We start from the raw sequence: 24,815 nt of genomic DNA on the forward strand, positions 1-24,815 counted from the left end.
AAGAGGTTGTAAATCTACAATCGATTTTGCCTTGATATCACCCACCTATCCTGACTTTATAACCTTCTGGGAAACGGGGGATGACCCCATGAGCGATCATTATCCCATCACCTTCGGGGTAAATCTCATGGAGGGCAAAGTAAAGGAACCTAGTAGGGTCCTATATCCATTTGAGGTTACCCTATCTAAGACCAATGGGTATGTAATTAAATGGGAGAAAATGAACCCAACATCCTTCTTTCAAAACTTCCTATCCTCTTGCTCCACGGACATACTTGCCTGCTTAGAGGAAGATACTGACCCAAAGAGCATCATGGTTGCTTTTTCTAACATTCAGCGCCATATAAAAAATGCACTGACTAGGAACTGCAAAGACAAGGGGAGGCATACTCGTGGGTGGTTTGACTCTAGATGTACATCTACACTGAAAATCTTAAAGAAAGCTTTGTCTGCCGACCCAAAAGATAGAGTTCAAATTCGTCAAGCGAGATACGATTTTAAGCTGGCAATTAAACAGCGGAGGGCGAAACTGAAGCAGGAGGCTTGGGAAGCTTTGGGGGAAGCCGCCAGGAATAAGGACAGCAATGCCTTCTGGAAAGTCATAAGATCTGTTTATAACTCAAAAGACAGAGATAATTCTGTAGAAGTGGCTATAACGGCTGAGCTCTGGGTAGAACATTATGGTAATCTTTATTCCAACAACACACAGGGTAATGCCCCGAACCCATGCAAGGTGAATTCACCCCCAGATAGCATAATTCAGGATAACCGCCTAACTGTCTCCCCAGCACCTCCTTACCCTATTGAACTGGTATTTACCACACTAGAAGTGGAAGATGCCCTTAGAGAAAGTCCTTTAGGTACAGCCCCCGGCCCTGACCACACCCCAGTGGATCTCTATAAATCAGAACCGGACTTCTGGGTTCCCTTGTTAACCAATGTATTAAATATGGGAAATAAATGCGGTTTTATTACCACCTGGTCGGACGCAATCGTAGTCCCCATATTTAAAAAAGGGAATAGGGACGACCCGGCTTGTTACCGTCCAATATCGCTATTGGACGGACTCATGAAAGTTGCTGGCAGGATTGTCCTTAAGAGGATACAACACTGGGAAGAAGAGAAGAAGGTTATCTCGGAGTTCCAATATGGGTTCCGAAAGGGACTAGGGACATTGGAGCAATCCCTAAACTTGTCCCTATTAGTCTCTAAATATACGCAGGCCAAAAAAGGGGACCTATTTGTTACCTTTGTCGACCTCAGCTCCGCATTCGATTGCGTGGACCATGCGATGCTCTGGTCGACACTGGAAGACATCGGGGTGGACTCAGCTATCCTCACATTTATCAAAGAACTATATAGAGAAGCGGGGGCCAGAGTAAGATTTGGGACCCAGGGGCAATGTTCACAAAAATTTGCCATAAACAGAGGGGTGAGGCAAGGCTGCATACTTGCGCCCTTGCTTTTCACATTTTACATAAACTCTATCGCTGAAAGCTTAATAACTCTGTCAAGCAAATATCCGGCTGTTAATGGTAGGCCTGTACCCATTCTTTTATATGCCGATGACGCGGCAATTATGTCTAGGACAAAAGTAGGTTTGCAGAGAGCAGTAAATGAATTTTCATCCTACATGGGTAAAAGAAATTTAAAGGTGAACATTTCCAAAACTTTCTCCATGCCCTGCTCCCAAAAGAACAACAGACCATCATGCTCAACATATTTAGATCAGCAAAAGATTGCCATCACAGACACTTTTTGCTATTTGGGCATTGTGTTTGACAGGTGGGGAAGGTGGAAACACGCAGTGTCAGCTAGGAAACTCGCCTTTAGCCGTGCCATAGGTGCTTTAAGAACCTTTGCAGCCAAAATTGGGGGTAAACCCATTCAAGAAATGTTACAGATCTACCGGGCAAAGTGTATAGCTACGGCCACATATGGCGCAGGTCTCTGGGGTTTCGAGAATGTGTCCTCATTACAAACTTGCGAGAATATTTTCATCTGTTACTTACTAGGTGTGTCCAAAACCACGTCGACTTTTATGACTCACATTGAGACCGGCGTCAAATACCTTAGCGACATCATAAAAATATCACCTTGTTTGCTCTGGCATAAGATTTGGACCACAGAGGAGTGCAAATTGAATAGAAATCTCATAAAAGACTGCATGGTTTTGGACGGTGTAGCAAAAGTCAACTGGCTGCGATACGTACAACCGATGTTTTCTAACATTGGACACTCTGAATTTTACGACGAACCAGAGACCCTACAAACCTTGACTAGACCGGCCCTCAAAAAACTATTATCTATACACTTAGAGAGTGCTAGATGGGACACTGAGAAACTTAAAGGCACAACTCTGAGCTATCAGCAAATCACCCCTACTGAAGGCCTACAATCTTACCTTGGGATTGAAAAAGCACCCTATGCTCGCATGCTTTTAACTAGGCTGCGCCTAGGGATTTTCTTCCGCTTGGTCACTTTGCCGAAACAGAATGACTGGGCCTCATTGAAATTAATATGTCCATGCGACGACCATTCAACACAAAGTAACATTCACATCATGTTCTTTTGTAATCTGTATACCAGCCCGAGGAAATTATTTCTTCTACCCTTACTTAAACGCTGGGGGATAAGAACATGTAAACCTGCATATTTAAAATTTTTGCTTTTAGAAGATGTGGATGTCATCTTTGCTGTTTCTCGCTTCTTACTGTCAGTGATGAGATTTAGAAACTCAATGAGTTAACTAACACATGTTAATATTGACTGATTAGTGTAAAACGAGGCCCCTCATCCAAATGACTGCTGTAGATTTTAACTTTTGGAGAAATGTTTTATCCATTTTTGTAACTTTGTTCATATGAAAACTGTTCTTAAATTGTCTGCATAAATTGTATTTGTATGCTTTTATGATTTATTGATAAATCGAATAAAGCTTATTGACCCTGACCCTGACATTTCTTTAAAGCAGGAACTGTGGAAGCTCTGTCCCATTGCCGGCTTGGCTTTGTTAGATGTACAGTCTTCTTTAGGAGAGGTGATGTTAGCTGTAATCAATTCAGTTTGTCCTGGAAGTACTATTGCACCACATTCCACCTACTAATGTGGGAGTCTGAGCTGTTCAATGGGAATTTTTGGATCTGCTAATTCCTTGAAGGATTGGTAGAAACCTTTAATAGCACTCAAGGCTGCTTTGTTCTTTTCAGGATGTCTAACTTAGCACTTGGAATGGCTTTTTATAAGACCTTCTGGCATTGTTAAACTTTTAACTTTCGTGGGTGCTTTCTGCCAGCCAGGCCTATTCAGTTTTTTGACCTTTATCTGAACTGCTTTAACATCATAATTGGTACCTCTTTTACCTGCATAACTGATGGATAGGATGGTGGACTAACTACTCTAGTTTGTGTAATTAACCCACCATCAGTTCTAATGGAGTTACTTCCTCACCATGGAAGAGTGGGTTTCCAACATCAAGATGCCCACCGTCTGCCAAACTGAAAATCTGAAGTTATTCCTTTTGCAGAGTGTAATAGTAAATCTACCATGTTTGAAATATATATCATTTGTATCCTCCTTTAAATGAAGTCCCTTGTTGTTTGTTTGTGGTAGGTGAAAGTTTGGGAAATCCAATTGATAATGTGTTGGTGGCTTTTGTTGGAAGGGTATTTTTCTATCTTTTCTTCCTTGACCCACTCACACCTCCAGGAGGGTTTGAACCCTGGTCACTTGAAAAAAGCAAAGCTGATGTTCTTCTTCACCCGCTATCCAAGCTCTAACGTCCTGAAAACCTACTTCCCGGATGTCAAGGTAACAGTGTGTTTCTTTTAATGTAACTGCTATATGTGTACCATACAATTGTAAGTTTTAATTATGGGTCCTCAGTAGATAAAAGCACATACAATATAGTGTAGTGGCTTGCCCCTTCACAATACATGTGATTGGTAGGTACATGTTGGAGGAACACACAACAAGCAGTCACTTTGGTATTTGCACAGTGATATGGTCGTACTGGGGGTCTCTATCCACACAGTCCAGGGCCATAATAACCAGTCATCTGTAACTCTTTGGGGAATGGTAAAATAAAGGCTATAGGTCCTGCCTATCAAGTTACCATGCTCAACACAAGCCATAAACGTACAATATGTGTGTTATGTCCTCATTCTGGTTTGCGGTGCTGGGGGCATGGTAAATTTGTATGCCATGCTACCGTTACCAGAAAATCAACCACTGTACAGTGCAATTATAAATGAAATCCCATGGAATGGAGAGTTACCATATGGGACCGATTTTTCCAGTTGTAAAAGCCAGTTGGTCCCAATGTATATATTCATCACCTGCTCTGAGCAGGTGGTAAATGTGTACTGGTACTTCTGGGTGAAGGGTGTGGGGCGTGGAGAGGGAAGGTAAGTAGAAGAAGAGGAGTAATGAGGGAAAGGGGAAGATGTATTCTAGCAGGGGGAGCAAACAAATAATGTGTATGATGCTTGTTTGCTACTGCAGAGTGGACTTCCATGAGTTTATTCTGCTCTGCCTGACTCCTAATGAGGGCCCTAGTGTCTTAAGTTCAAAGTCACTTTAGACCTCTCTATTAAAAGGACACTATCTCCTCTCCCACAAAATAGTGCCATGCTCAATCCTAGGAGAGGTCCTCAGGAGCATCTGCTGATGCTCAGAGGGCTCGCTGAGATATCTTTTTTTTTGTCAGATGTTATTATGGGTAGTCTTGAATATTCCAGGTGCACTCATGGGAGCTAATACTACTAAAACTGTATATAAGAGGGATAATAATATTTGATGTCTTCACTAGCACAAGGTTAAAAGCAATGTAGATGGGCTTGGTTGATTATTCTGTCCTTGCCTATGCTAATTAGTCAGTCAACATGTTTCTGCCTCTGTATTAGGAGCAGTATAACCATGGGTATTCTTCAGCACCCTCACACGTAAGGGGGCAGGAAGAGGTTTAAGGACCAGCGTGGATGTACTCCCCAATCTTAATCATAAATACACAAAGAACCCACGGGTCCGGAATAGCAGTCAAGAGAGGAATGTGAGCCACAATAACCAATAACAATCAGGAAAATGTGGGGAATATACCTTTTAAAGGACAACTCCCCTCGCACACCCAAAGGTGTCATGCTTCATCATAGGGGTGCCTCCTCGTGTCTGGACCTAGTCACGGTACTGGCTACAACCCCCTCTCTACGAGGAGGGAGCTCAGGGATGTTTTATTTGTTGGGTTGTCCTAAAAACCCTATTTGAGCGTGGGGTGTGAACAAGTGAAGTTCAGTGCTGAATGTGTAAGTGAGTTAAAACTGCCTACAGGGTTAGCAATATACTTTATTGAGCTACCCAGTGACAGGCTTAAAATGCTGTGAATGAGCCTATCAAAATTATAAAAGGCTTCATTAGCTAGATCAACATGTTTCAACCGCAATGATCTATTCAAGTATCTCGGCTTTCATCAGGATCTGTGTAATACAGCTACTGCCAAACAAAGAAGTGCAAAATATGTCAAAACAATAATAAACATCGGCGTGAACCAGATAGTTGTATGCTCAGTCTGGTCCACCAATTAAAACTGTAAAAAAGACAGACAGAAACATTGCATTGCATATCTGGCCACAAACATCTTGACATGCATTTGTTTCAAACCTAAGGTGGCAGGGCTCAATACAACACTACAAATTGATAGGTAGTGGTATATGTGGCACTTACCAATTGGTGAGAAAAGTTGCCACAACTGTCTGGTGCTAATTTTAGCAAATGGTACAGGCACCAACCTAGAAAGAAGGAGGATGGCGACGTAAAATCAAAGAAAGGAAAGAAGCAAGTGAATGCCTATGCTCGCTCATATGTCTCTGGAAAAAAGTAATAGGGTTTCCAGAGTTCGACTTAGTTGGCGTGAGCTCTTAAAAAGCGTGCGGGTCAAAGTGAATCAAAGAGACATCAATGGAACAAGCACTGACTGTGGCGCGCCGAGCTTGATCGTGGTTGTCTGAACACCCCATATAGGGTTAACCAAGTGAATCACTCGGAGCTGTCTGCAAAGAGTAAATAAAGCAGCAGGAAATGTATAAATGCCGCCACAAAAGGAGGGGGCAATTGGCGCAGATAGAGTAGCCTTACAATAATAATAAGGCGCTCAAGATCGAGGTAGACATCGAACAATTAATCTGCTCGATACCGTGCTACTTATGTATCCCCCGAAGACCAAGGGCTGTTCCACTGGCTGTTCGAAGGAACATAACATTTGGGGCTCACATATAGAACATTACAAATATGCTCAAAAAGAGCGAGTCTTTAACTAGCGGTAAGAGTGGTATGGCAACCAGGGTGCTCGCGCAATGTTGCTCGGATGTTTGGAGTTGAGCGCGTGTGGCGGTGAAACTAGCAGGATGAAAACTGCGGGGAGCATGCAAAAATGAAGGCGCTCAGAACTAAACAAATTAAACTTACTGCTCTTACGGAGCGATTCTTCTTGTGGCGGCTGTGCTACCGGCAGGGAAGCGAACCGGCAAAGCAATGCTCGTTAAAAAGCGACGAGCACTAAGAACCAAGGGAGTTGTGGTTTAAAAGCCAAGGTTCATGGGAATTGTCGTGTTTTTTAACTAAACTGGGGAAAGTTGTAGTTGGAACACCAAGATTCATGGGAAATGGGGCTCTTAACTAATCCGGGGAATTGGAATGTACAAATCATCATTAGAAAAAGTTATTTATTGGGGGGAAAAATGCTACTGGTATTGCACCAGTGACTCAAAAAAAGGGTAAGATAATACATACGGTGACATCACTATAGGGGCTAGGTAAAAGAAACCTTGCACACTTAGAAAGCAACCCTTTTGAGTTCCTCCCTAATAGGGGAGATAGTATAGGTATTTACAGTATGGCAGACCAGAACAACCAGAGCCAGGCTCATGTCAGTGCAAGCAAAGGAATATTGTCATTCATTCCAACTCTGGAGGTCCCCAGTCTGAAAACCCAGCGTTGTTCGATGCGCAGGAGTTTCAATGATAAATCTGGTGTTGTGGCTGTCAAGTTTGGTTTGTCTAGGACCACCCAGGTTAGAGAGTTGGTCTGGTGTTGCATATCAAGACAGTGTTTGGTCAGGCATGTGTTTTGGTTTGCATATATAATAGTGCTTTTATGTTCCTGTATCCGAACACGTATCTGTCGTGTGGTCATACCTACATACCTGAGGTTGCAGGGGTAGGTGATCAGGTAAATGACCCATTCACTATTACAGTTAGTGTGGTGTTTAAGTACCCACGGTCTGTTCATCCCTATGTCAATGTTTTTGGTTGGTTGTGTTTGTCCACAGACTGAGCAAGAGCCACAGGGATAGTGGCCCTGAACTGGTGGCATTTGCCAAAGTGTATTTGGTTGGGGTCTTGTCTTAGGCAGTGGTCTTGTGTGTACTAGGGTGTCTTTCAAATTGGAACTTCTTTTGAAGGCAAACAATGGTTTCTCTAGTGTGCATTGGCCCTTCTTAAGAATCTTCCAAATGGACAAAATGGATTTTTTAACTCCAGTAGAGAAAGTGCTGAAGGTATTCACACATCCGAATCTTGTCTGACTTGGTTTCCTGGGCACATTGTCCAGTAAGGCGTCTCTATGGATGTTGAGGGCACGTTTGGGTGATCTTTTGACTAGGGCCCTGGGATATTGTCGATCAAGAAGGTTGTTTCTGAGTATCTGTGCGTTTTCTTTATATTTGTCAGTGTTGGAACAGTTGCGTCTGAGACTTAAAAATTTACCAAAAGGTAGGTTATCCCGAAGCGATTTGGGGTGATAACTTCCATAATGAAGTAATGCATTATGTGCCATTGGTTTAGTATATAGCTCAGTTTGCAGATGGCCATTCGATGGGTATATGGAGAGGTCCAGAAATGACAGTTCGCTTTTGTTGTATTCGCATGTGAAATTGAGATATTCACTGTGAGTGTTGAGCCAGGAATGGAAGGTCTTCAAAGTAACTTCATCCCCTCTCCAGATTACAAGAATGCCATTGATGTATCTTTTCCATACATGGATGTAAGCCAAAAAGGGATTATTGAGAGAGAGTACAGTGTTCTGCTCAAAAGCATGCATGAACAGATTAGCCAAACTCGGCGCAAAATTACTCCCCATGGAAGTACCGGACACCTGGAGATATAGTTGTGTCTCAAAAATAAAGAAGTTCTCCTTCATAGCCATGGTGGCACATTTCATGATGAAAGACAGAGGTGTAATAGAGTCCGGGAGATGGAGAGTCCCAGATTTTATTGGATGGATCCGCCTCCTATATGCGGCGCCATTGGCGAAAGTGGTAGTTAACAACAAGCAATCGGACACCTTCTCTTTGAGCCGGGGCACCCTCCAGGGTTGCCCGCTCTCCCCTCCTATTTGCCTTAGCATTAGAACCGTTAGTGGCTTGGATCCGGCAAGATCTCGTGATCCGTGGATTCTGCTGGTCTGCAGAATGGGAAGACCGGATATCACTTTATGCCGATGACATATTACTTTATCTTACTGACCCCCGTAAATCTTTAATCGCTTTACTAGACATTTTGGGAGATATTCCAGATTCAAGATCAACTGGGCTAAGTCTCATCTGTATCCCCTTTATGGGGGTATGCCAGCTTTGCCCTCTAACTGCCCAATCCAACTTAGTGAATCGGGGTTCAAATATTTAGGGATATTCGTCTCCCTAGACCCCACGCTCCGCTATAATAACAATCTCCTCCCCCACTCCAGCGCCTGCAGCGTGACATAGCCAGCTGAAGAACCCTCCCGTTGTCCCTCCTGGGGAGGGCCGCACTTTTTAAAATGATGTCCCTTCCCCGCTTCCTATAAGCTTTGCAAAACTCACTTGCGGCTATCCCCATCACTTACTTTAAAGAAATTGAGCAACTCCAGAGGGAGCTATTATGGAATGGACTGCCACGTATAGCCCTTAGTAAATTAACCTTGAAGTGGTATGATGGTGGTATCGCTCTTCCTGACATCAGAAAATATTATTGGGCTGCTCACCTAGCTGCCATAAATCACGGCACCTACGGGGCCCCTGACGACCCGGGCTATCGAATGGACAGGTGACTTCTCCCGGGGGATAACTACAACAGAGCATTGTATATCAAATCGGCTCGACCTCCACTGACTGGCCCCACCGGGCACTCGATAACCATCTGGCACGCTGCCAACAGATCTCTGGGATAGGAAGGTAAACTGACACTGGTCACCCCCTTGTGGGACTCTGCGACACTGGGAAACCTGTGGCAGACAAAGGGATTCGATAAGTGGGATATGATTGGTATCTCCTGCATCCAAGATATTTGGGAAAAAGGGGACATAAAAACGTTCACCTCCCTACAGGAACAACATGAGCTGGCCGACTCGGAACATTCGCTACAGACAAATTCGACATTGTCTTACGCTCAGCCTTTCCCACGGGTTCCTGCCCCCCCCCTGAGTCCTCTCCACTAGAAAGTAGGATATTAGATGGACACCTCCCTGAGAAGACTATCTCCCTGATCTACAATAAATTAATCAATAACATGGAAGACCCTCTTGCACTGCTTCGACAAAAATGGGTGGCGGACGGCATTGAACTGGACGACGAAGACTGGCGGGAGGCTGTGTCCTCTCCCACAGTGGTGGCCACCCCAGCAAGATTGCGACTGGTTCAACACAAAATCCTGTACAGAATATACATGACCGGGCCTAGACTAGTGCTGATGGGAAGGGCACCCACCGGGGACTGTCGTAGACGGTGTGGCCAGCTGGGCACGTTCTTGCATATCATCTGGGAATGCTCTCTCATCCAGTCCTACTGGAGGGAGATTCATGGAGTGGTGGGGGCGGACTTGTGGATTCCCCTGCTCCCGGAGTCGCGTTGACGTTTGCTCAACATATGGGAACCAATCGATCTAAACACACACCAAACACAGTGGACCACACTTGGATTCATGGTGGCTAAAGGGAACATAGCCCAGGCTTGGGGAGCACCCGCCCCTCCTACTCTGAAAGAATGGAAGACCAGCATGGACTGGTCTATGTTCCACAAAAATCTGTTTAGGTGGCTCGAGGCTGCCCTAAGAAATGGTCCCGGATATGGGGGCCATGGAATATTTATAGGGGGAACATTTGCACCCCACCGCAACAACTAGCCCTCGATGACTTGCTTTCTTCTTGATTTGTCCTAAAAGTGTAAAATGCGCATTATTATTGTCAAATTTAAAGGTGCCTGATCATAATGTCCGTAACGTTGTAATGTGTATTTGCTGTCGATGACTGTTAATAAAAAGAATTTTAAAAAAAATAAAGTATATTGCTAACCCTGTAGGCAGTTTTAACTCACTTACACATTCAGCACTGCACTTCACTTGTTCACACCCCACGCTCACATAGGGTTTTTAGGACAACCCATGTGCCAACAAATAAAACATCCCTGAGCTCCCTCACCGTAGAGAGGGGGTTGTAGCCCGTGCCGTGACTAGGTCCCGATACGAGGAGGCACCCCTATGATGAAGCATGACACCTTCGGGTGTGTGAGGGGAGTGATCCTTTAAAAGGGATATTCCCCACATTTTCCTGATTGTTATTGGTTATTGTGGCTCACATTCCTCTCTTGACTGCTACTCCGGACCCGTGGGTTCTTTGTGTATTTATCCTTCAGCACCATCTAGACCCCTCTCTACCTTTAGTTCCTGTAGTTGTTGTCTAACCTATTCTAAAACAGAAAAATAAAGAAGGAAAACAATCTGATTTTTTGTCTTACTTGGTCATTTAGACACACGTAGATAAGTCATGTTGCCAACAATGTCTAACTGAAGCCCACTGAACCTTGATAATTGCTGTATTTTACTACCCCAACAGCAGTCAAAGGGGCCATTTCCATTGCTTGCACCAGAGCCCATCGCATCCTTGCAACGCTACTAGGAAGTACCACTTATGGTGCCAAGCGAGAGCGGGGGCAGGGTTGTGAATAAGGCCTGCCTTTCTTTCAAATAATTAATCAGTACCGGACAGAGTAAGAATCAAAAAGGAAAGGAACACCATGGTGGTAGGAGTGTTGTGGGGACTAGCTGAACATAGAACTTCTGTTGTATTTTTATCTCTTAGCTTTCCTTTTTTCTTCACTACTGTTTTACATCCGTTACACCTGCATTTGCTGTATGCAAATAAACGCTTCTGCATCATATTCATTCACTTAAAGAGTTGCAGTTTGTTATTTTTAGAAGGGACAGTTCATGTAAAATACAAATGCTTACATTCGTTTAGTTATCTCCACAATCTAATATAACCACCAACGGATTCAGAACTCTGCTGCCAGACTACTATTACATATAAAGCCACAAGCCCACATCTCCCCAGCCTTGAAGGCCCTACATTGGCTACCAGCTGCCAAAAGACCCACATTCAAGCTGCTTTGTAACACCCACAAAGCGATATATGAAACAGGACCGCTCTCCATCAGGAATAAAATCACCAAATACATTCAACAACGAAACCTCCACTCCAGATTGGCACCTCGCCTCAAAATCCCACCATACAAGAAAAAAAACACAGTTGGCACATCTTTCTCTGTTCAACCAGCCAAAGTATGGAATTCTTTACCCCCAAACATAATATCCACAGACAACTATCTTATCTTCAGAAGACTAGTTTCCTACATAACCACCATGCTCAAACACAAATTAGTGTATCCCTGTGTGTAGTGAGGATACGGGATTCACTGCGTTCATTGCTAAGTAAGCATATGTTAGTACACACTTGGCTGCCATGTCCCCGCTTTTGCACACGTTTCTACATGACTTGTTTTCGCAAATCCTCTGCTTGTGCTTGTTCACATGAGGACCCTCTACCTTTCACGTTTCTAGCTGTACTCTGTGGGTTTCGTCTTCACATCGTGTTTAAGGTAAAAAAAAAAATGACCCTTGTTAATCTGCTTTGGTCAGTCCCCCGCATGTTAGACATAATACACACACAGCTGCACTACTGAAAAACGAGTGCTTTTAATATGGCATTGCATGCATGTTAGGCACTTTAAAAAAAACCTTCCCAGAGAGAAGAGCTGTGCTTGAACGGAGATGTAAACTTTTGCATCTAAACCTGGAGGTATGGGGTCCCCCCTGACAAAGCCCAGAGGTCTTCTATTTCTATAATAAACTAGTTCCTAGCACGGGGAGGGTGGCAAGGCACGTTAGCCCTTTTTTCCACTATCTTTATAGAATGATATCCCCGTTCATTTTCTATGGAATTGTAACAATGCTTACTATATTGTTTATGCATTCTGCTGCTAGTCTTGGCTTGTTTACTGCATTATAGAGCACGTTAGTTAAAATAAACATTTTAAAATATACAGTGTCTCTGATTATTCACGTTGTGGACAAGTATGACTGAGTGAACGCAAGAGTGTTCTTGCTCCCGCGATTCCTGGGAGAATCTGAGTTGCATGTTCTAGGATGTCTAATCATTGGTAGCTTCGCTGTAGTACGGAGAACGAATGAGACACTATAGCTAGTCGGATTGGGGTTCCAGGTACTAAGGTGGGTTTTTGGTACACCACATTACACTGAGGTCCTGGTTTCCTGCGCGTAGTTCTGTATATTTGCAGAATCCCTGCAACAGTGTATATAAACATTTAATATGATTATATGTATGTGTCTAGATATGTGTATTTCTTGATATAAATATGTATAATATGTACTTATCTATCTATATATTAATTTATTTACTCTGATTGTAAAAAAAACGTTGACTCTCTCCAATGCACTACTCTATATTTCATCTTATACCTCTCTCAATATATCCTATACCTCAACTCTCTGACTCATCCCAAGCCTCATTCAACTACTATGATCTCCAAAATAACCCTTTCTAGACTCTTCCCTTCTTGGATCGCCTCAAACCTCATTTTAATACTATGATCTCTCAAACAACCCTTCTAAATTCTTCTGTCACCTATCCCTCCTTTGACTCCTCCCAAAACTCATTTTACTACTATGATCTCCCAATAAACACTTTCCAGACTCTTCCCTCTTCTATCCCCCATTCTCCTTTTCAATCCAACTAACAGGCTCACATGTCCACCACTCAAATTAACTGAAATGTGTACTATACTAATCCACAACTAATTCTTTTTGGGTTCCGGAGTAGCATGCTACTCGCCGAAAAGTGCTTTGATATCTTGTATGGGGTAGTAAGCGCTATATAAATACAATTCCAATACAATACAAAAGTTGAAGAGGTGGAATTTTCCCTTCCACCACTAGTTGTCCTTGTGATCGTTGAAGCCATGCAACACCCAGTGCATAACTGTAGCGCCTACCCTTCTCTATCCAAATAACTGAATAACATATCCACCACTCAAATTACTTCATATTTCACTATACTCATTTTCAACACTAATCCTTAATGGGTTCTGGAGTAGCGTGCTACTTGCCAGAAAAGCGCTTCAACACCCATCAGGGGTAACAGGTGCTATATGAATGCAAACCTATCTTCCCCTTCTATCCCTCCGCTATCCTTCTCACTCCAAATAACTGACTAATATCCACCACTCAAATTACTTTCATATTTCACCATACTAACTCACCACTAATCCTTTATGGGTTTCCAGAGTAGCGTGCTGCTCGCCAAAAAAAAGCGCTTTGATGCCTCGTCAAGGGTAGTAAGCGTTAAATGAATGCAATTACTATACAATACAATATGTAGATATCCGACATCGGGACATGCAAGCAGTCCTTGAAGTGCTCACAGATAGACACAATGGGAAGAATGAGGAGACGGGGTAACTTAATGCTCATACCCTTCCACGTGCTGCGATCCATTTTAAGGCAGGACCATGGTTGGAGAATGGCCAAACATCTGAGAAAGTTAAACTGAGTTTCTTGACCTCATCTGAATATTACCATCCAGATTCCTCCTTCATAGAAGTCTTTCCTCGTGGGACACCCTTAGGGATTTCTCACAGTATCAGATTTCTTGTTCATCTAGGGTGGTTCAGGGTCTTGTTTTTGCAATGTGGAATAGGGGTTCTCATTGCAAAGTACTGTTCTCTCCACAGTTCAACCGCTGCATCACCTCCCAGCTCATCAAGTGGTTCAGCAACTTCCGAGAGTTCTACTACATCCAAATGGAAAAGTTTGCACGCCAGGCAGTGGCAGAGGGCACTACAGCCGCCAATGACCTGACGGTGGGACGCACCTCTGAGTTGTATCGCACCCTCAACATGCATTACAACAAGGCCAACGATTTTCAGGTAAGGGCATGCATCTTCCTAGGTCATGGAACGATAACATGGCAACATGGCACAGGTATAACCACCTTGAGAGGTGGATCACTTTACTTGTTACAGGCATGGCAGGACTGGTAATCAAAACCGGCCCTGGCATACAGCTCAGCCAGCCCCCAGGGGTGTGGGGGGCTTGTTAGAAGCACCACTCCTGTCTCACCACTGCAGCTTTTGTTACAGTAGGCCTCCCAGGGGTCAATTACGAGCCCCCTACCCTGGCGGGCCACTGGTGAAATGCCCGGTGCCCACTACAGCTAGCCCAGCCCTGGTTACAGGCCATCAGATCATTACATCCAGAGTATGTAAATGTACAGCTTATGGAGACCAGTACAATCAGTGACCCTTCCTGTGAGATCAATGATCGATGTAAGTCTGAGATTCCCCAATAGCCACTGCTACGTGCAAAAAGATGTGGTGTGGGAAGAGCAGGGAGAAGCAAGAGTGGGGTGTTATGCAGTGGTAGAGAGTTCGGTGGGGGTGTCCGTGTCAATGGGCAGGAATTTAATACTTTGAAAAGTAAACAACATTCTTTTTTTTAATAATTCTTTATTGAGAGCAGTACTTCCGAGTTACAATGGCACAACATTGACGGAAAAAAGGGGTTCGTACATGATGCTGACAAGAACTGGCGATGATACATTAAGCAATCAAAGCTACATACAATTAAAATGTACATTAATCAGGTGGCACTTCTTCCTCAAGGGTGGGGAGGGTAGGGGGCAGCGGGGGAGTACACAATATACCACGATATGCATTCCATTTCGTCCATACTTGAGACCACTTCTTCGGGCATCCACTGGATACATAGACTGTTTTTTCTTGGATCATACACCAGTTCATGTCCTGCTTCCACAAGGCCAGTGTCGGGACCTCTTTAGCCCCCCACAATCTAGCGATATTACGTTTAGAAATCATGTTCCCTAGCGTGACCCACCGCCTGCCCTCCAGATAGAGTTCGTGACCCAGCACCTCTGTCAGGCATCCCAACACCCTCGTCCAGTAGTTGCGTATGAACTGGCATTCCCACAGAATGTGGAAGAACGATCCCTCACCTCTGCATTCTCTCTTACACCTTGCGTCCTCTCCATAGCCCATTCGGGCCAGGGCTGTTCGTGAGTAGTACATTCTGCGTAGTATTTTCAACTGTACTAGATTGAGTCTTGATGAGATTGCAACTTACTGTGGAGACGCTAGGGCCTCCACCCAATCCTCATCATCTAAGTCTGATAGTTCCTCTGTCCACTTCTCTCTCAACTTTGTCAGGGGGTCCGTAGCGTTATTTATCAATTTGCGGTACGTGAGGGAGATTGACTTGGTAGCCATATAGCCATCAAGGAGTCTGTCCTCCAGAGGAGTTGATTCAGGCAGACTTTCTCCTTTCGGTATGTAAGCATAGAGGGCGTGTCTTACTTGACCATAACGAAATTGTTCTGAGTCAGCCATAGCATATTCCCGCTGCAACACAGAGAACTCAAGTACCTTTCCCCCTTTCCACAAGTCCCCAACTCTTAACAGTCCTATCTGATCCCACCTACTAAATCCGCTAGAGTTCCTAAGTGTGCCTAATATGTACAAATCCCTTAGAGGGGTGGCTTGCGTGAGTTTCTTATCCCAACGAGGCTCTTGTGGGCTGAATGCCAGACTTGGACTGAGTGCACCATTGGCCCAGTAAGGTTCAGTTTGGTTGGTTTAGCGTAGAGCGCCTGTACGTAGGACCCTCCAGGCAGAAACCACCTATCCATTAAATATCCAGGGTCATTATGCGGGCGATAGATACACAGGTTAATTGCAGCCAAGTGTGCTGCCCAATAGTATCTTTTAATATCCAGGAGTCCTATACCCCCCAACATTCTTGGTATCACTAATGTAGAGAAACATAAATAAGGACTCGTATTGTTGCATTATTGACTACAGAGTCAGTAATACCACCTAGTTAAAAGGGGAAACATCCTTTACCCCGCAGGCAGAACCACGACCTACATTTACTCTGCAGTCACTACCGCGATGTTACCATGTGTTCCTTTACCACAGAAGTTATTACAACAACTTGCTTTAGGGGTGCGTTGTTGGACTGGTGTTGGATTTTAAGTCCAACACCTTCCCTACTGACACACTGACTGGAGTTGGAATAGTAATTTATACTATTCCAAAGTCGAGCGCCCCCGTAAGGCAAGTCGTTGTAATGACTTGCGTGGTAAAGGAAGACGTGGTAACATCGTAGTCTGGGTAGTGACTGCAGAGTAAAGGCATGCGTGGAAATGCATGCGGGGTTCCGTCATACATCCAGTTAAAATCCCTCTTCTAACGTAGGGGCCCGAATCACAGACCAGTGCATATAAGGAGCAAAGGGGTCAATACAATCAGATGTTATTAGGTAATTTCAAGGTCAATAATGCCGATTATGCATTTTGAAAGAGCACTATTCTAGCAATAACAATGTTATTTTTTTATTGTATATTCTTGAACAGAATAATTCTGGAGATTAACACAATAAAACCCATCAACAGTGGGACTATGCTAGCAACTATTCTCTTAGAATCTAAATCTATTCGTTTTATAGTGCTCCTTTATTTTGCCTTGTACCATACATATTGAGACATTCATAGCTTTGATAATGTGACAGGAGCAGCTCTCTCACTGCTGAGGTAGCCACACAGCCCTCACAATGTACATCTAACCCGACCTGCACCATGCACTGATATTAGCAATTCACAGTGCCCTCGTGATACACTCTCTCTGCTGACCTGCACCCTCAAACTATTGAGACGTTAACAGCATTCTCACGCGAAGCTTATATGCACGGGTTATTGACTCTGTGCTCCCTGCTCTTGCACATGTTCTGTTCAGCTCTGTTCATTTTTCCTCCCCACTGAGCATGGCATTCAAATGGACCTCCTGGCAGTACTCCCGTTTTACTATGGAACTCAGATGGCGAGGGGACATGCACAGTCCTGCCAAGTGCCACGCATCTCATGCTAGTCTAACGTATATTATCAATGTCTCCGCATCGCTGCAAGGTCTGGAGATTATCACAAAATGTGTGGTACTTGCTAGGTTTCCTGAAGGCTGCATGTAAGAGTAAGCAAGGCTAAGAATGTGCATCACATTTTCTGCTTGCAGGAAACTTATGTCTGGCTGGATAGAGCAGCTGTCGCTAGACCTTATGTGATCAACCAAAGGGCTTTCAGGAATACTACAGAGAGGAGCGTTAGCTCTCCCTACATTATGGTGGGCAGGAATACACGTTTTTATTGGTCAGACGTTGTGTGCTTCAACCAAAAAAGTGCTTCCCCTCTATGCAACTGTGATTATTTTGTAAGTTTATCCAGCTGCCTGTGCCAGCAGCAGTATGGATTCCTTGACCTTTGGAGCCCAAACATGGTACTGTAATGCTGTTAAAGTGTCTTAGATGAGGATATAATTTACAATGTGTTTTTCTCAGGCAGCAGCACAGATGGAAGCAGGGCAGTCATAATATGTGTATTACTGTTTTCCAGACCCAGTATTTTCCCATTTCATCGGAGTGCAGTTGTGTGTTTAGTGCAGTATTGGAGGCCCAGGGCTACACCAATGTACACAGATTTTTAGATCTGGCTAGGCAGCGCAGCTGTCATAGACCTTATGTGTTCAACAAAAAAGAGCTGTCAGAGTGCTAATGAGAGAGAGGTATAAGCTCCACTCATTTTTGTTTCCCTGAATACAGGATTAAGTTGTGTGGCGTTTTGGGGGCTTCTACTAAAAAGAGTGCTTTTATTGCACTTTTTGGCTTTTGTCAAAATGTATGCTCAATATAGCAAGATTGAGTTGTTTATGGTGGGAAGCCAATGATCACCTCTACAGACCTGATTGGTTTATTAAAAAATGTCGGGATAGAGGCAGTAGGCTTGACATATTTATAATGAAAAGCAAAAGGAATTTAAGAATGGATTGTTATTACTCCATACTAAAGCCTAAAGATAGGTATTTTGTTACATGTAATCTCACAGATTACCGTAGTAGGCAATGGTTTCGGTGTAGGTCACCCACTCTGACAAATCCTAGTAGTAGAAGATTTTCACTGTGTAGATTCTTGATAGGCCCTGTTAAGAGGGGCTGTATATTGTTTTGCCAACTGAAATTATTTACATATTTTAATTTTATAATGGGACACGTGATGGTTGGCAGTTTATGTGCACTTCAATAGTGAGTTCTCTGTTGGATATAGTATCAAAACAATGGTAAAGGAAACCGGCCTTATCAGCGCACTGGGAAAATGTATGTCAGATTCTTTACGCATGATTTCCTTATAATGAAAAGTTTTCATAAAGAAAGTGGGCCTGACTTACTGATTGTGAAAAGCATATATTAAAGGCAATAATCTAGGATTGACTGTTATTACACTCTGCTAAAGCCTGTAGGCATGTATTTAGGTACACAGAATCTCAGAGATTACTGTGGTAGGCAAGAGCTTTGGTGTTGGCGACCTACCCGAACAAACCAAGGCGATACACAATTTCCAATATGGTCATTCTCAATAGGCTGTTAGGAGGGATTTTATATTGTTTTGACAACTGTAGGGACGATAAAAATGAAAAACCTTGAAAACTTCCTAAATATTTCTGATCCAGGACTAGGGGTGTGCGCTGTGATTTTATGAATTGTCCACTAATCCACACAGTTCACGTTTCATGGTAGGATAAACCGCTAATGTTCACTTTTTTTGTTTCTGGGGTATAAAAAAAGATCACCTGCCCTACCTGGACACTCAACTCTGTCCATTTCCTGGCAGAAAGCACACACCTGTCATGCCAGAGCGAGTCAGAGACAAACCCTGGATAAAATGAATCCAACAAGGTGCAGGGGACATCACTCATATTCAAAGTATGTAGCTGGTCGCCTATTGCTAGTCCTAATAATATGCTAATTTACAGAGGTGTACAGCTCTGCATCCTTTTTAAGGCGGGTGCCATACAAAACCATTACATTGCTCAGAAATGTAACTAAACACAATAAAGTGTCACTCAAAGTGTCGCACATTATTTACTAGAATGTTACACATAAGACACTGAAAACATGGAAATGTCTCACAGAAGTACACTTGAACTCGACAGCTCGGCATGCAAGTGCACCCTCTTTGTGAGGGTTGCTATTGCCTCCTCTAAACATGCTGTGAAAGCCTGGCACCAGAGACAGCATAACTTAAAGTCAGGGGCAGACATCTTTCTACAGGTACTCTTGTAATGAAATTACTTCCCAGCTCCCCTGCAAAAAGTCAAGTGGAGTGCCAGGTAAGTGGGGACCTTTGCCTTAATGGGGACGCGCATGAAGATTGCCTCCAGGTAGGTGTGTCACACATCACTGGTGTAACGAAAGTTGAGGGGGCCCCCCAGCAAAGTTCATGGAGGGGCCCCGCTCCAGAATGAATACGGAGCTCTCAGGCCCGACTACTGTGCTGAGGGGGCCCCTGAAGCTCGGGCCCCCCCCCCCCACCGCGGGGGATGCGGGGGCCTGTGTTACGCCCCTGTCACACATGTACCCGGACAGGTGAGTTGTGGAGTCCATGCACTCGACTTCACATGTGTGTGCTGCACACTATGATGTTGCTTTGCATGCGAGGCTGCCACTGCCCGTCTCGCATATTGGAACCTGAACGTAGACCTGGTACTCCCCGCCCCATCCCTCAAATGAGCATCATGTCTGTTGTGCGGCTGTAGCACACTTTGATGCAACCACAGTTGCCCTGGCAGGGGGACATTTATCATTCCCTTTTCCTGTTGGTGTTCCGCATTTCTGTGGCGATGGCTTCCCGTTTGGAGCCTTCCACATAAAGCCTGTTACAACCCAAACGAGTGTCATGAGGTGATCATCCTAGAATCACAAAGGGCCCTGGAAAGTCAGGGTGCAGCCACCTGCCCGGGTGGCCAGGCCACTATGGAACCTGCACATCTGAGTTGGGTGTGTCACCCCTAAAGGATCTGCCCTGGATCTCTTTTCTCTGGCAGCTTGCAGGGCAGGCAATTAGCAGCAGTTAATGCTTTTTGTAGCAGACTTAACCGTTGCTGCTGCCCTGTGTAGAGGACAATATTGTGTAATTCATTTTACTTCCTCGTCATCATGAGTGTTGTTAACATCATTTTGTTTGGAGTAAAACTTCCAAAAAAGTGTAAACTTGAATCTGTGCCAAATCTCCCTCTTTCTAATGGCTTAATGTTGATGTGTGTTTGTTATTTGGTGAAAGGGAGGCCATGTGGCATAGTGAACAAAGCTGCCCTTTGTAACTGGGGGCCGTGGGGGGGTGGGCAGGTTTAAGTCCCTGTGTCGGCTCAAAGTCCTGTGATCCTGGGCAAATCATTTAATTTCCCTGACCACAGAAAACAAATCTGTACTTGTGTAATTGATCTGGTTGTCATGTAAAGTGCTGCCATGTCCTTGGGTTGAGTGTGCACTTTATAAAACGACAAAAAGAATACAAGCAAGCATTTCTGTCAAAAGTACTTGTGTTTGTGTGGTGTTTTGCATTACGAGGGCTTCAACGCATATCACTGCCTAATACTTAAACCTTCATTTAGAGTGTTTTTAAAACACCACATATGTGTTTTTTTAATTGCTGCATATTAGCGTGTTCCAATTAGAGAGTAAATTTGCTGTTAATAATTTACTGAAATGTGACAAAACTACATTATATTATGGAAAAAAACATGAAGCTTGTCATGTATGTGTAAAAGGTTCCTGTAACTTCGTGCCTTAATCTGTAAATCTATTGTTAAGGCACCCCTCCTTCTTAGGCCTACATTGAATAATACCCCGTATTATGAGGTGCGCTCATATATATTGAGATTATATTTATATATGTATATCCCAACTACAGTAACGTAACTGCTTTCTTGTGCTATCACTCTTAATTTAGTGCTACTTTCTGAGGAGAGCCTTAGAGTAAGAATGCCTCAAATAGAGACTTAATGCATGTGGAGCAATGCACATGTGTGTGTGTGGTATCCAGATGTGAAACATTTCTAAGCCATTTTTCAGCTTTGCCATTATTACCATAACAAGCAGACTCAAAGGCAATCGATTTGGCTTTTATGGGCTACAGACTCTCAGGTACACTACTCTTCCTCCTCTCATAAAGACACACCACTCACCCAACATGTTGTTCACTCTACACTAACAGAGACTCACCGTCTACCCAGAACTCACAAGGGTGCACCATACCGCTGGACTGAGCTAGCACACAGGGCACCCTGAACTCACAATGGTGCACCAATCAATCAATCAATCAGGACATTTGTAGAGCGCGCTACTCACCCGTGAGGGTCTCAAGGCGCTGGGAGGGGGGGGGGGGGCGCGCAACTGCTCGAAAAGCCAGGTCTTGAGGTGCTTCCGGAAGGAGAGATGGTCCTGGATCAGTCGAAGGGGGGTGGGGAGGGAGTTCCACGTCCTGGCCGCCAGGTAGGAGAAAGATCTTCCTCCGGTGGTGGTTCTGTGAATCCGTGGGACGGTGGCGAGGGCGAGGCTGGCGGAGCGGAGCTGGCGGGTAGGTGTGTAGAACGTGAGGCGGGTATTGAGGTATTCGTGGCCCGTGTCGTTGAGAGCCTTGTGTGCGTGGGTGAGGAGTCTGAAGGTGATCCTCTTGCTGACGGGGAGCCAGTGCAGGTCTCTCAGGTGTGCAGAGATGTGGCTGTATCGGGGAATGTCCAGGATGAGTCGTGCAGCTGCGTTCTGAATGTGCTGGAGTATTTTCTGTAGTTTGGCGGTGGTCCCAGCGTAGAGGGCGTTCCCGTAGTCCAGTCTGCTGGTGACATGGGCCTGGGTGACTGTCTTCCTGGTTCCAGTGGGGATCCACCGGAAGATCTTTCGGAGCATGCGGAGGGTGTTGAAGCAGGAAGATGTAACGGCGTTGACTTGCTTGGTCATCGTGAGGGAGGAGTCAAGGATGAAACCCATGTTGCGTACGTGGTCCGTGGGCTTGGGGGCGGTGCCCAGAGCAGGGGGCCACCAGGAGTCATCCCAGGTGGAGGGGGATGGTCCGAGGATGAGGACTTCCGTTTTGTCTGAGTTCAGCTTCAGACGGCTGAGCTTCATCCATTCCGCGACGTCTTTCATTCCTTCCTGGAAGCTGGTTCTGGCGGTGGCAGGGTCGTTGGTGAGGGAGAGGATCAGTTGGGTGTTGTCGGCGTAGGAGATGATGTTGAGGTTGTGTTTGCGTGCGATGGCTGCGAGGGGGCTCATGTAGACATTGAAGAGGGTGGGGCTGAGCGAGGATCCTTGGGGTACGCCGCAGATGATCTTGGTGGCCACTGCGCGGAAGGGCGGGAGACGGACTCTCTGAGTTCTGTCAGAGAGGAAGGAGGTGATCTATTCCAGGGCCTTCCCTTGGATCCCGGCGTGGTGGAGGCGGGTGGTCAGGGTGCGATGGCAGACAGTGTCAAATGCGGCCGACAAGTCGAGGAGGATGAGGGTGGCAGTTTCACCGTTGTCGAGCAGGGTCCTGATGTCATTGGTGGCTGCGATCTCGGTGCTGTGGTTCGCTCGGAATCCGGACTGCGATGGGTCGAGGGAGCTGTTCGTCTCGAGGAAGGTGGTCAGCTGTTTGTTGACGGTTTTCTCGATGACTTTAGCGGGGAAGGGGAGGAGCGAGATGGGACGGAAGTTCTTGAGGTCTGTGGGGTCCGCGGTGGGTTTCTTCAGGAGGGCGCTGATCTCTGCATGCTTCCAGCTCTCCGGGAATGTGGCAGATGTGAAGGAGTTGTTAATGATGTCCCGGAGTTGGGGTGCGATGATGGAGTCGGCTTTGTTGAAGATGTGGTGTGGGCAGGGGTTGGCTGGGGAGCCGGAGTGGATGGTGTTCATCATGAGGGTGGTGTCTTCCGTGCTGACGGGGTTCCAGGTGCACAGGGTGGTGGTGGGGGGCGTTGGTTCGGTGGCTGGGTATGTAGTCTGAGCGCCAAAGCTGTCGTGATATCGGCGATCTTGCGGTGGAAGAACGTGGCGAGTGAGTCGCAGAGGTCTTGCAATGGCGTGATGTCGTTGTTGCTGGTGCTGGGGTTGGAGAGCTCTTTGACGATGCTGAAGAGTTCTTTTCTGTTGTGGGTGTTGTTGTCCAGTCGGTCTCTGAATGATGTCCTTTTGGTGGTGCGGATCAGCTGGTGGTGTTTGCGGATGGCGTTCTTGAGGGCTGTCATGTTTTCTGTTGACTGGTCGTGGCGCCAGGCTTTTTTGAGGGTACGGCAGGATTTCTTGGAGTCTTTGAGATCGTCGGTGAACCATGAGGCTTTCTTGCTGTCGGGATTGCTTGGAGGGTTCTTCAGTGGTGCAAGGGCATCGGCGCAGTTGGTGATCCACTGTGTGAGGTTGCGGGCTGCTTCGTTGGGGTCCGTAGTGTTGGTGGGTTGGTTTTGGCTCAGGGAGGTGGTGAGCTGGTCGGTGGTGATCTTGCTCCAGGATCTACGGGGGGCTTGCTGCGGGCGGAGGTGAGTCGTGGTTTTCCTGAAGTTGAAGTGGATGCAGCTGTGATCGGTCCAGTGAAGTCTGGTGGAGTGGCTGAAGGAGATGTGGTTGCTCGAGGAGAAGATGGGGTCAAGCGTGTGGCCGGCGTAGTGGGTGGGGGTGTTGACCAGTTGCTTGAGTCCGAGGTTGGCGAGGTTGTCTAGCAGGGTGGTGGTGTTGTTGTCCTTGTTGTTCTCCAGGTGGAAGTTGAGGTCCCCTAGGAGGATGTAGTCGGAGGAGGCGAGGGCGAGCGGGCTGATGAAGTCTGTGATGGCTTCGCTGAATTGTGTGCGTGGTCCCGGCGGTCTGTAGATGAGAGTCCCTCTGAGGGTGGTCTTGGGGTCGGTGTGTATCTGGCAGTGAAGGAGCTTGGCGGTGGTGAGGGTGTCGTCGGTGTTGGTTGTGATGCAGATGGTGTTTCTGTAGACAATGGCGATGCCCCCTCCGGCTTGGTTGACGCGGTCCCTCCGGGTGATCTTATAGCCGTTCGGGATGGCTATGGCTATGTTGGGGGATGAGGAGGTGTTCATCCAGGTTTCCGTGAGGAAGGCGACGTCTGGCGCTGTTGTGTCGAGGAGGTCCCAGAGTTCGACGGCATGCTTGTGGACGGAGCGGGTGTTGAGCAGGATGCACTTGAGGTGGTTGTTGTTGGCGCCTGTTCTGGCGGGCTTGGTGCAGGTCCGGAGGCAGGTGAACTTGCAGGCGTGACAGGTGAAGGTTCCATGGGTGCGTTTCGGGGTGACTTGGTAGCAGGCTGGCTGTCGTTCGGTGTTGAGCGCGTGGAGGGCGGCAGCGTCGTATCTCCGTCAGGTGGGTTGGCTCTGGCGAGGGCCAGGAGTCCTGGCACTGGGCACGGTCCAGGCGCGGATGGGCCAGACGGGCTTGCCTTTGGCGTGACTTCGGTGCGCCCGCTGCGCGCGCCCGCTGCGCTTCCGCGCGGCGCCCTCCATAAGAGGTGAAGTGGGAGGGAGGAGCAGCTGGGAGGCGGGAGCGGGGCGGCCAAAGGGCGAGGGCACAGGGTACAGAAGGAAAAAGGGGCGGGGTCACGGGGAGCAGCGTCGGGAAGCGGGGA

General features: G+C 46.0%; 1 protein-coding gene across 3 annotated transcripts in view; it reads left to right on the forward strand.

The window, feature by feature from the left end:
* Positions 1–24,815, forward strand: part of PROX2 (prospero homeobox 2) — a 115,030-nt gene that overhangs the window by 46,884 nt on the left and 43,331 nt on the right. For all 3 annotated transcript variants that reach the window (XM_085626745.1, XM_085626744.1, XM_085626746.1), the window contains 2 exons: positions 3,703–3,810; positions 14,051–14,245. In XM_085626745.1, the coding sequence (XP_085482871.1) occupies positions 3,703–3,810; positions 14,051–14,245 (303 nt within the window). The remainder of the gene's footprint in view (positions 1–3,702; positions 3,811–14,050; positions 14,246–24,815) is intronic.

The sequence above is a fragment of the Triturus cristatus genome, chromosome 9 (assembly GCF_964204655.1).
Source record: "Triturus cristatus chromosome 9, aTriCri1.1, whole genome shotgun sequence".
Taxonomy (NCBI): Eukaryota; Metazoa; Chordata; class Amphibia; order Caudata; family Salamandridae; genus Triturus; species Triturus cristatus.